The sequence below is a fragment of the Chaetura pelagica genome, unplaced genomic scaffold, assembly GCF_000747805.2.
Source record: "Chaetura pelagica isolate M959 unplaced genomic scaffold, ChaPel_1.0 scaffold100, whole genome shotgun sequence".
Classification (NCBI taxonomy): Eukaryota; Metazoa; Chordata; class Aves; order Apodiformes; family Apodidae; genus Chaetura; species Chaetura pelagica.
Genome location: NW_009951789.1, coordinates 259,417 through 270,183, shown reverse-complemented (window position 1 = coordinate 270,183; position 10,767 = coordinate 259,417). Strand labels below are relative to the sequence as shown.

At 38.8% G+C, this 10,767-nt stretch overlaps 1 protein-coding gene across 1 annotated transcript; it reads right to left on the bottom strand.

Moving 5' to 3' along the window:
• Positions 1 to 7,683: 7,683 nt before the first annotated feature.
• TAF1D (TATA box binding protein (TBP)-associated factor, RNA polymerase I, D, 41kDa) lies at positions 7,684 to 10,767 on the bottom strand. The gene is made up of 5 exons (XM_009999970.1): positions 10,526 to 10,767; positions 9,964 to 10,423; positions 9,536 to 9,711; positions 8,146 to 8,200; positions 7,684 to 7,836 (listed from the first exon to the last, which is right to left on the bottom strand). The coding sequence occupies exons 1-5, from the start codon at positions 10,765 to 10,767 to the stop codon at positions 7,684 to 7,686; spliced, it is 1,086 nt and encodes a 361-aa protein (XP_009998272.1).

Here is a 10,767-nt window from a genome sequence, read left to right as displayed (position 1 = left end):
CCATGTTAGCAGCAGAAAGGAGCCCCGTGTCTGACCTAGATTAAAGCTTTATTCCCAGCAGACTTAGTGCCACGTCATGTAGCAATCCAAGAGTCTGTTGGACTTGCTTTATGGTCATGTCCACAGCTCACCAGAAACTGCAACATCCTAGCAGCCTTGGTAATGACCAGGTAACTCTCATATCACTGCTATTGCCAGCAACTTAAATCTGGTACTGAAATCAATATTCAAGCTTCCCATTCTTTCTCATGAAAGACAAATCATGGCAATATAGAAGCCAGGCTGTGTACACTGCCAAGCTTAAAAATCTGTTAAAAGTTCTCAAGTACAGATCAATTCCTCACAGCCTAGTTTAGAAACAAGTACTACAAATAACTGCACAGCAGTGACAACCCTTTAAACCACATACACATAGAAGAGCGACTCACAGATAAGCAAGCTGCTCAGATACTGCTGAAATCTGAGGTGACTGCTGCCCAGCAACCTCTGCTACATGACAACCAGCTAGTCCAATGGAGGCTACAAGGATGATTAGAGGACATGAATACATCTCTTACGAAGAAAGGCTGACAGATCTGGGCCTGTTTGGTCTGGAGAAGACTGAGAGAGGATATTATTAACGTTTACAAATATCTAAAGGGTGGGTGTCAAGAAGCATGGGCCAGTCTCTTTTCAGAGGTGCCCTGTGTCAGGATGAGACAGACAACAGACAAAAACTGGAACACAGAAGTTCCACATTAACAAGAGGAAAAACTTCTTTACTGTGAGGGTTACAGGGCACTAGAACAGGCTGCCCAGAGAGGTTGTGAAGTCTCCCCTGGAGACTTTCCAGACCCATTGGAATGTATTTCTGTGTGACCTGCCCTGCTTTGGCAGGGGGCCTGAATCTTATCTCCAAAAGATCCCTTCCAACCCCTAACATTCTGATTCTGTGATTTCTACACTCTTCTAGAACAGCACACTGAAGTGTCAATGCTGTAGAGTTGTACCAAGGTGACACAAACGTCTGTGAAGCTGCAGGAAACATTCTTAACTGACAAGTAACTCAGAGCTTACCTGTCAAACAGGTTATCTTCCACAGCCAGTCCTTTTAAACCTTTGTTATTCTGTACCTTAAAGCACCTGTTTATAAAAGAAATAGAAGAAACTGAATGCACTAGCCAAGTTTCAAGAGACCAGCATCCAGCTTTCACACTGGAACATGAAAATAGAAAGCAAGTACACCCAAATCCCTGAAGACGACAAAAACTGTATCAGCAAAAATACCAGGTTTCACAGTCACAGGAGAATGAAAACCAACGATGCCAAACGCTGAACTCCTCTAGCACTGTTTTTTGAACATCCCACCAGGAGAATGCTGCTGGGTGCAGATACCATACAGTGCAACAGCTGCAGTTCCTTCTTTATCCACTATTGCTCCTTTTAACATTCAAGCGTTTTGCATACACCCGTCAGTGTCTACTAATAAGCTACACTGATGTAACTCTTTGTTTCACAGAAGCTTCCCTGCAACTATAAGGAAAAATAGACTCCAAGAATTTTACCTAATAGAAACAGCAGCTTCATAATTCTTTTGAGTTTTCATATATTCCTATCATGAAGGATTTACGCTTCCTCTAGAGTATTTTGTTTTACTTTAAACTCTGTATTCCACAGAACAGAAGCCATACTTAAAGATATAACCCAAATATTTCTGCTCAGTATGAAACTATCAAGTATCCACTTGACACTGAACAAAAAGGCAGCATGTTTATGAAGCCACTTCAAGTTCAGACAGACACCAGAGTGCTGTCTCTTCTTACCTATAGCCACTAAAATAAGAAATAAAGCATCACGCCATTATTTAAGGGAGGAATGGATTGTTTCAAGCCATCCAGAAAACTCAAGCCACAAGGAAGTGTTAAAAATCAGGTACCTACACAAAAAACCTGGCTGGAGGGTAATTTCAGCCCATGCAATTCAACGGTTTAGTTACACTTCAAGTTCCAGAACACACCATCTCTTGACTCTTACCAAGCTTTTCCACTTCAGTCACCTTCTCATTTGTATCAAAAGCCTAAGTCAGTACCTGAAGGAGAAGGTAATGCATTATTACAGTTCCTAGAGTGCTGCATCTACAGATATTTGTCTTGCAGTTTTATCCCACAGAGCTAACAGGTAGTTCAATGGGTAAAGCGAAACCACAAGTTTATTCTGTGAGGCATTTCCAACGACACGAACCTACAGAGGAGATCCTATCGGGATAGACCTCAGCACTTCTGCTACTGCAAATTAACACAAAAGATAAAATCAAGCAGACTGGAAAGATCTCTAACAGATCCTACACCAAGTGCCTTCACCTTCCTCCTTTCCCAAAATGTCTTGATACAAGTTAATGATGCACTAACATTTCAGGAAGATGAAGTAACTCCATGTTAGCAACAACTGTAATGTTAAAAACTAACATTACCAAAAGTTAAACAAAGGGAATTAAGTACAAAGTTGTACTCAAACAGAACTCCCCTGTATCTTCCTTGCTGTTAACTAACTTGTAGGAGAAAAACAATCAGTTTAAGCAGTTAAGGTGATCACCTCCTTTTTGACTGACAAATTTGTATGTGTTTTCTTTGGAAAAACCCATGGTAAATTAAATTATTTTCTTAACAGACAGCAAATACTACATTAAAATGTAGTAATGTAGCATTGAGAAGTCCCTGAAGTGCTCCATAAGTCAGTAAGCTTGATATGACAGACTACCAGCCACAGGAAACCAGAGCCCTCCAGTCATTAAGGAATACACAGAACCTCCCCTCAGATGTTGTACCAACCTGGAAAGGATTTCACATCTCCATGAAAAGGCATCTGCATTTCTTCTCTCGTTTTCTCTAATTACATACTACCTGAAAAAGCAGGATCATTTTAACTTCACAAACTGAGATGCACATGCATACAAACCATCAGAACTTAAAACAGTACTCAATACTTTTTCTATCCATCATAGAAATTTCTGATAGCCTCTCTCCCTGGAAACATACAAAAAGCTACTATAATCTCTGAGTATCTAACAGCTCTTAAACAAATTTGTTATATTTGAAGAAATTAAAATTACAGTTACAATCTTTGCTGACACAAGACACTCTATATTCAATACTCTAAGTGAATGCCCAGAATAAAGAGGCATAAAAAGGACACTATGTAGTAGATTTGTTCAGAAAGGCTATTTTCACTCACTCTCTTCAGAGCAGTTGAACATTTTTGCCAATCATCACAACAATTGTCTCACAGCATTCTCAAGTTTTGGGGGAAGATAAATTCTTATGTTTTCTAAAGCAACACTGCATCTTTTCCATAAGAAAAAAACAGCAACAAAACCAGCTCACCACATAAAAAGCAACCAGCTAACCTGCAACAGGCAAGGGCTGAAACACCCCCCCAGTCTGTCACACTAACTTACCAAGATTCTAGTTCAGACTGGACCACCATGTGGACTTCCTAAAAAGAAGTAAATTTTTGCATCTGAGTAACAGTTCCAAGTTCCTTCAGTACTGTAGTAATTTTTTAAGACTTGGGCACTTTTGCAGACTACAAAGCAGGCAGACTATAGTCCAGTTACACTGCCTGAATGCCAATGCCAAAACAAACCATTTCTTTTGAAACCAGAGCCAGGCCCAGCCTATCATACAACCATCAGTAAAATCTATCTGCAATTTAAGAAATTGGACGACTATGGTGCTGAAAGAACAACTAAGGGAGTTAACAAACAGCTGATACTGTGATGTAAAGAAAACACAGAACTGTTTAAGACATCTTACAAATATGGTCTAAGAACCACCAACAAGAATGCAGCACTGTGTGTATTTATTAAGCTGCTTTATTAAGCAGGATACAGAATTCAAACACATCAAAACAAGCTCATCCTGGGGATTTTGCAGTAGCTGCATTTTGAACTGTTCGCCTATTAGCCCATTAAGTAAACCTGTTACAGGCCTCATTGTCACCACTGCAATTAACTTTACAGTGAGGAAAGCATAACCTGTTACTCTTCTAGCCACGTTTTTCAATTCAGACACACAGTGAGTTGTGTCCATTTGATGAATAACGAGGCATAACAACTAACTCTTCACAACGCCTGCAGAGTAACTTCTGGTTTTGAAGCCTAACCCATTAAGTTTTAAAAATGAAACCTGTCACTAGCTGCTGGCTGGTACTTGGCTTTGTGTTTCAAAGTAAAATATTGCTCCATTGTAAAAATGCAACCACAAGCTAAGACTTGTGCTTTTATATCCTCTTCCAACTATGCCCACCAAGGAAAACCCAACTATTTCCTCAATACTTACACCTTGAAGTAGAGGCTTTCCACTGTGTTCCAGACATCACAGGAATACCCCTAAGAAGAAGTATTTTGGAATAAAGTAATTGATTAAACTATACTTTTACCCATTAACAGTTCAACAGTTGAATGTTGTATTTTACAAGCTTTCCGATGATAAGACTTTAAATCTACTTGTTTCAACAGAAATACCAAGTTTAACCAGCACATCTGCATGAAAACCAACGATGCCAGCTGCTGAAATACTTTAGCACTGCTTTTTGAACACCCCACCAGGATGAAACTGCTGGGAGCAGATACCATACAGTGCACAAATTAGTCTGATTACCTGCTGTGGAAATAGCACTTCTTTAAAGATATCAATACATTCATGCTGAAGTGCAGAAAAAAAACAAAACAAGACCTTACCTCTTTTACTAACATGTTGCACAGAAACACACTGAAGTAACAGCTTTGTACATCAGGTCAGCAAGCAGCCCTAAGAATTCAAGCAGTCTGGAAAAATCACAACTTCTCACTGTTGCAGAGCTGGTGTGTTCACCTGCAGTCTGGAAAGAAATTGATATAACTGAACTACACCTCTGCAAGCCTGGAACATAAAGCTCATGCCCTAGATTCATCAGCATTTGAATAAATTTTGAGTACATGCAAATATTGTCCCTTCATATAAGTAACACAACCAATATATTCATCAGCTGTGGGTTGCAAAAGAAGGGGTTTCTCTAAGCACTAGGTTCCAGGTTTTTGTCTACAGCAACAGACAAAAACTGAACACGTGCTGAAAGAGCCTGAATGTGTCGTCAGCTTTCATTTTGCTAATATTTCTGAAACAGCATTTGGAGCTGTTTCTCGCTTCACTGTATACTTACCATTAATAACTCCTACCTTGCACTACTGTGTTTTCTATTTTTAAAGGCAGGCATAGTTTAGACTAAGCTAACAGTGGCAAGGAGTTCAGTATCAGCCCTGCTGTCGTAAGAACAATTTATGGCATGTCAAACTGGTACATCACCTAGTTCAGTACCCCTATTACAGCAATGGCCAAAAAAGATGCCCTGTTCCAGCTTCTTTCTACTGTCCTCCTATTCTTACATGGGACATACATTAAAGTTTACCAGAGATAAGTGATCAGAAGCTGCAGCTGTTAGATGTACCCCTGGGTACCGTAAGTGTGGGTGGGGTGCACATTAGTTCTCCAACATTTTCAGCAGGCAAGACCCCAGGTAGGGTCCCAACCAAATCAAGACAGATTAAACTGCCCTGCAGCCTTTCACACCTGGTAAAAGCCAAGTACTTCTACATATAACTTGTAACAAAACTTGCATGTACTGTACAGGTGTTTAAGAACTCAAAAGTTTGGTTTTTTTCAGAGGTTTGACCACACTTATGAAGAGATGTGGCACTGAACTCAACACCTTGGAAGCATCTCTCAGAAGCTTCATAGCTGCAAGACACAAATGTGTTCACTTTAACTACAAAATACTGTTTTTCCAAAATGTTCTGTGAAGTAAAGTAAAAAAACTACATCAAGGAAACAGAATTGAAAACCAAGTAACAGCTTACCTTGCACACTAAGAAAACAGTGGTATTTTATCTTCCAAAAGCAACATCAACTAGAAGAAAAAAAAGCAAAGAAATAAGAACTAATCAGATATGATCAAAACCCCAAACATTCCTAAAGCTAGCTTTCAGTAATCAATTTAACATTTCTAATAAGCTTGATTATCATGTGTATTTATCAGTTCTAATCAGAATTGAAATTTAGTTCATTTCTGAGTCACTCAGCAGTTGAACAGAAAAATTCATCACATGAACTGCAGAATGAGCAGGACTTCACATCCCACCTCCCTATGCCTTACCAAGCAAGAACCCCACTCCTAGATCCAGGATGAGTCTTTCAAGCCATACAGAGTATTCTCAGGTAGATGCCTAAAAGAGTCACATTTAGCCATTAATTTTGGACCAATCTCAGAAGGGATCTTCAATTACTGAAGAATTATTTTCACAGTATTACTCCTTAGAGCTACCAAGCTGGAACTGGGAAACCCCAAGATTCTTTTACAAAGATCTGGGACTCAAGGGGTATAAGGAATGCAACTTGACCTGCTCTCATTATACTGAGTACCTACTGTAGTTCTCAGTGTTGATGACATTCTGAAGGAAATCAAACCAGTAGATACTACGTCATTTTATGACAATATCCCTGTTCAGCACAGTCTACTTGTAGCTGCTGAACAGCTGTTAAGTCTGTTGCTGATGGAGACTTGGTCATTTGAGTATTTCAGTGAGGCAGACCACCCTTTGGTTATTTACATCTTGTCAATTCACTGTTCTTCTACTGCTGCCAAGACAGCCTTGTCATCCAGGAGTCAGCTGTACTCTAATTCTGAACACTCACTAGTCATGTCTGCAACTGTCTAAAACACATTTAAGAAAAGATATTTGCAATTGAGACAGTTAAATATTGTCATTATTAAGAACTTTCATCTTCTGCTTAGTCACATTCGCATCAGAACCCATTCTGGATAGAGGAGGGCAAAAGAGGAAAAACAATCTTTTAATCTAAGATTCATTAAACTGCTACAGTTATATTCTTAAGATAACTTTAAATTAATATTATTGTATTAGATTAAGAAATAGAGAACTAGTTTCCAAAAAAAGTTATTCTGCATGCAATAGACAACCTCCATCATACAAATTGACTTTTTCATCACTTAGGTGCATTTACCACATTTTGCAACAGACTTTTTTAAAGTTGACTGACCACTTCTGCATATTTATTGTTGGCACAAAGATTTGCATTAAGCTTGAATTCTGTCTTTAACTCTAACTCAGGTCTCCAAGTATTTGAAAGCATAATACAACCTGCATTTCTTTAAATTACAGAAATAATCCTTCAAGCATCACTCACAAAAGAGTTGCCTATGGAAGAGAAAGGCATTGAGCTGTCCACTGTAACCTAAGCAGTTACATGTAGGTATGCCAATGCATACACTTCTCTGCACTGTGCTGCTGCTGTGTGACAGTACTTGGAACTTGTTTTCCTATCTTTTAATTTCTTATGTCCTACAACCCATTGGTTAACTGAAATCAAGCTGCAGATGCTAGCATTTCAGCAAGGTCAACAGCCTCTAAATCAAGGATATTATACTTGGTACAGGAACCATTTAAAAGCTTAAAAAAGATGACAGATGATGTTTGCTTTGTAACCATCTCAAACACAAGTCCAATGTTCTCACCTTAAACCAAATCCGACTAGGTTGTTTGGTAGATAACTCAACATTGACTTCAGATCCACATTCTAAACCACGGAGGCCATGAAAAAGGCATCTGAAGAGTGACCACTGTCACCTCATTTTTTAGTTTTTGGTTCACTAAGGTGAACTGTGCAGAATCCCAGAGTTCTCAAAAGCACAGTCTTCTTCCCCATCTAGTTCGATCACTTCAGTTGATTTTGCATGTTTTCTTCCTGGCTTTGATTTTTTCTTACTGGGAATTTTGCTGCTTATAATGAAAGAGCTGTTCTCCTAGGAAAGTGGAAGACGTAAGTATTCACAATTAGTTTTGAGATATTTAAAAGGTAGTATTTTGGTACTAACTATGCAAACTTCCAAGAACTCTTCAGAGAACTACGAAATTCTGATACATTCCAGCATTACTTCAAAGAGGAGAGTGTGGACTCTCAAAACAACTTCCTTCTGCATCACAATTCACAGGTATCATATGGATAACTCTGGATCCAAGCTGAATAATTAAGTACTCAAAACATTATATACTAATTATTGCCCTCAGAAGAGAAAGGTTAGATTTTCTGAAGTTAAGGAGTATTTACTCACCACTACTCTGGCATCAAAGTCATCTTGATTATCAGAATTCAAGCTGTCATCATCACTGAAATAAAAAAAAAAATCCAATCAAGCCTTGTACTTTTTACAGACATGTAAACTATTTTCCTATCACAACTCCTGGTTTCTGTTTATGGATATGGAAGTGCTATAGCTTGTATGTACAAGAGATTACTACTTCTATAAGGGGTTGCTCTCAAATAACAGCAGAATTATATCCTAACTAGCAACACCAGCAGGATGGATGTACTGCTTAACAGGAGAACAAAGATTTAGTAGTAGACATCAACAGTAGCACTGAGATGTTTGGGATTACATGGGCTACAAAGTCAGGAAGTTAAAAAACAAGCAGAATACAATCAAGAAAATAAGAAGACAGGACTCAGCTAACAAGAATACACACCAGCCTTGCTGATGCTACAACCAGGAAATACTATTACTGTATGGCCATGGAACACAAGTATGAAATTCAGTTCTGCTATCATCCACAGGTTTTTATCTCAAGATAGAGAGAACTCCATTTTACTGCTATGGTTTCAAAAAGTGGCACTGGGAGGACTAGCTTCAAAACCTACATGTCTTCCTAGTACTAATTTCATGTAAAGATTTGAGCATCTGGATGAGCTGGGTTGCATTTATTTTACAGAACTTGGTGTCTTCTGCTGTTTTGTAAGAGCAAATTAATTGTTCTTCATTTTACAGGCTCACCATAATACTTCAACTCAAATAAACTAGCCAAGGAAGTGACTGCTAGAAGCAGCAGTAGCTGACAGACAGCTTTGTACCCTTACATTGTCTTTTAGGCTTTCTATTTTTAAGGTGCCAACTATATTTACAACGTTAAATACTCCTGCTGATTTACTGATCCCTTTAACGAGTCAGTAGAAATCACCACTTGAAACAACAACCAGTCTTATTTACAATAGCATTCTACAAGAACTTCAAAGTCTACAAGCACAAAATGTGGCCAAGTACTTTGTTCACAAATTAAATAAAGCTTTCATAATCAGATATTCACATTTACATTACACAGTGTTCATACAGGCTGTAAAAGGACAGCACAGAAACTGAACTTGATATACCTACAATTCTGTCACGTAACTGGCTGCTCCCACAAGCAATTGTGCCATCCCTGTAAGAGCAGCAAATTGTACTGGTCAGGCTGGGGTAATAATAGCTCTCCCCATAGCCTGTGTGGTGCTGTGTTTTGAATTTTCCACCAAAGCAGCTTTGATGCCCTCCCCATGCCAGCTCATGGGCTGGGGGTGACCAAGAACTGGGAGTCTGGGGTATCATGCATCTACCTGTATACACACAAACTTCTATTTTAGTTAAGAACAGAAAAGTTTTTTACCACGTTCAAATATATAGATGAACTTACTTCGTCTCCTGGATAGGGGAAATGGGGCCTTCATCATCCAAGTATTTGTGTTTCCGTACTGCCAGACACTCTCTTTCTAAGTCTTCACTAGCCTGAAGAGCTTTTAAAGCTTTTTTAAGGTGTTCTTCATATTTAAGCATTTCAATGTACTGGAAATATCCCTTTGCAGCTGCTTGCTAAAAAAAAAACACATCAGGTGAGATCTTAAAATACCACTAAAAAAAAAATCACTTAAATTATGAATTAAATTTTAATATTATATTGACATTCGTATTTTATCTGTCTTAAACAAACATTCAGTGTTCTGTTTAACACAAGTAAACACTGTTTCATTGTAGCACACAGAGTAGAAGCACAACAATGCCAACTTGAAGTCACTATTTTTTTAGTCTAAATAAAAACATTATCCCACAATGCAGAGGACTCACCTCATAACCAAGAACCATCTTTAATGGAATATGTTTCTTCCCATAATGTTTTTCAACAAAAGGGAACTGAAAACCTCTGTCTAGAAGCCTTCTCCTCTGCTCTTGAGGTGATGCTGTCAGTGGTGGCCTCCCTGCAGGAATCCCTGTGCTCTCATACTTCTTCTTCTTCTTGCCTGAGCCACCCATGTATTTTCGGTGTGCAGCAGCCTTGAACTTCTTTCCCCTGAAGTGATAGGCAAAAATGGCTTTCAAATTGAGTTTTGACTTCTGCTTCTTGGAAGCTTCAGATGATTTCACTGGACTTTGAAGGGACAGAGAAGAATCTGTAGAGCTATCACTGTCAGACTCTCCTACAACAGATTCAGCTTGTTGCCTCGAAGACTGAGATCTCCTTTTTTGCTTTGGAGGTGCAGTGGAGCACTTAGGATGGTTTTCACTGCCACTAACAACAGTGAGATCACTGAAGAAGGAAGAAAAAAGTATTTACTTTAAAATGAATGTATACTTTTATGAAATATGACACAGATTCTTCACAGGTAAAATACTAGAGATAAAAACTCACATTTCTGAATCACTGGTGTCCAGTATAATCTCAGCTGAGGCAGTTGATGACTTAGGTATACTGTTACACTCATCTGAAGACTCCTCAGGAACAAGATTCTTCTGCCTTGAACATGAACTTTCAATTTGTGTATTTGTTTCACAGGCATGTACCCTATATGGCTCTTTCTGCCGGCCACATATCACCTCTTGGACCTCAGGATAATCAGAGTCAGAAGAGCTGGATTGCTCTGTATCAGTCAT

Coding starts and splice junctions, on each gene's coding strand:
- TAF1D (XM_009999970.1), bottom strand. CDS start 10,767: ATGACTGATACAGAGCAATCCAGCTCTTCTGACTCTGATTATCCTGAG. Junction 10,424..10,525: donor GACACCAGTGATTCAGAAAT/GTGAGTTTTTAT, acceptor TTCCTTCTTCAG/TGATCTCACTGTTGTTAGTG. Junction 9,712..9,963: donor AGATGGTTCTTGGTTATGAG/GTGAGTCCTCTG, acceptor TTTTTTTTTTAG/CAAGCAGCTGCAAAGGGATA.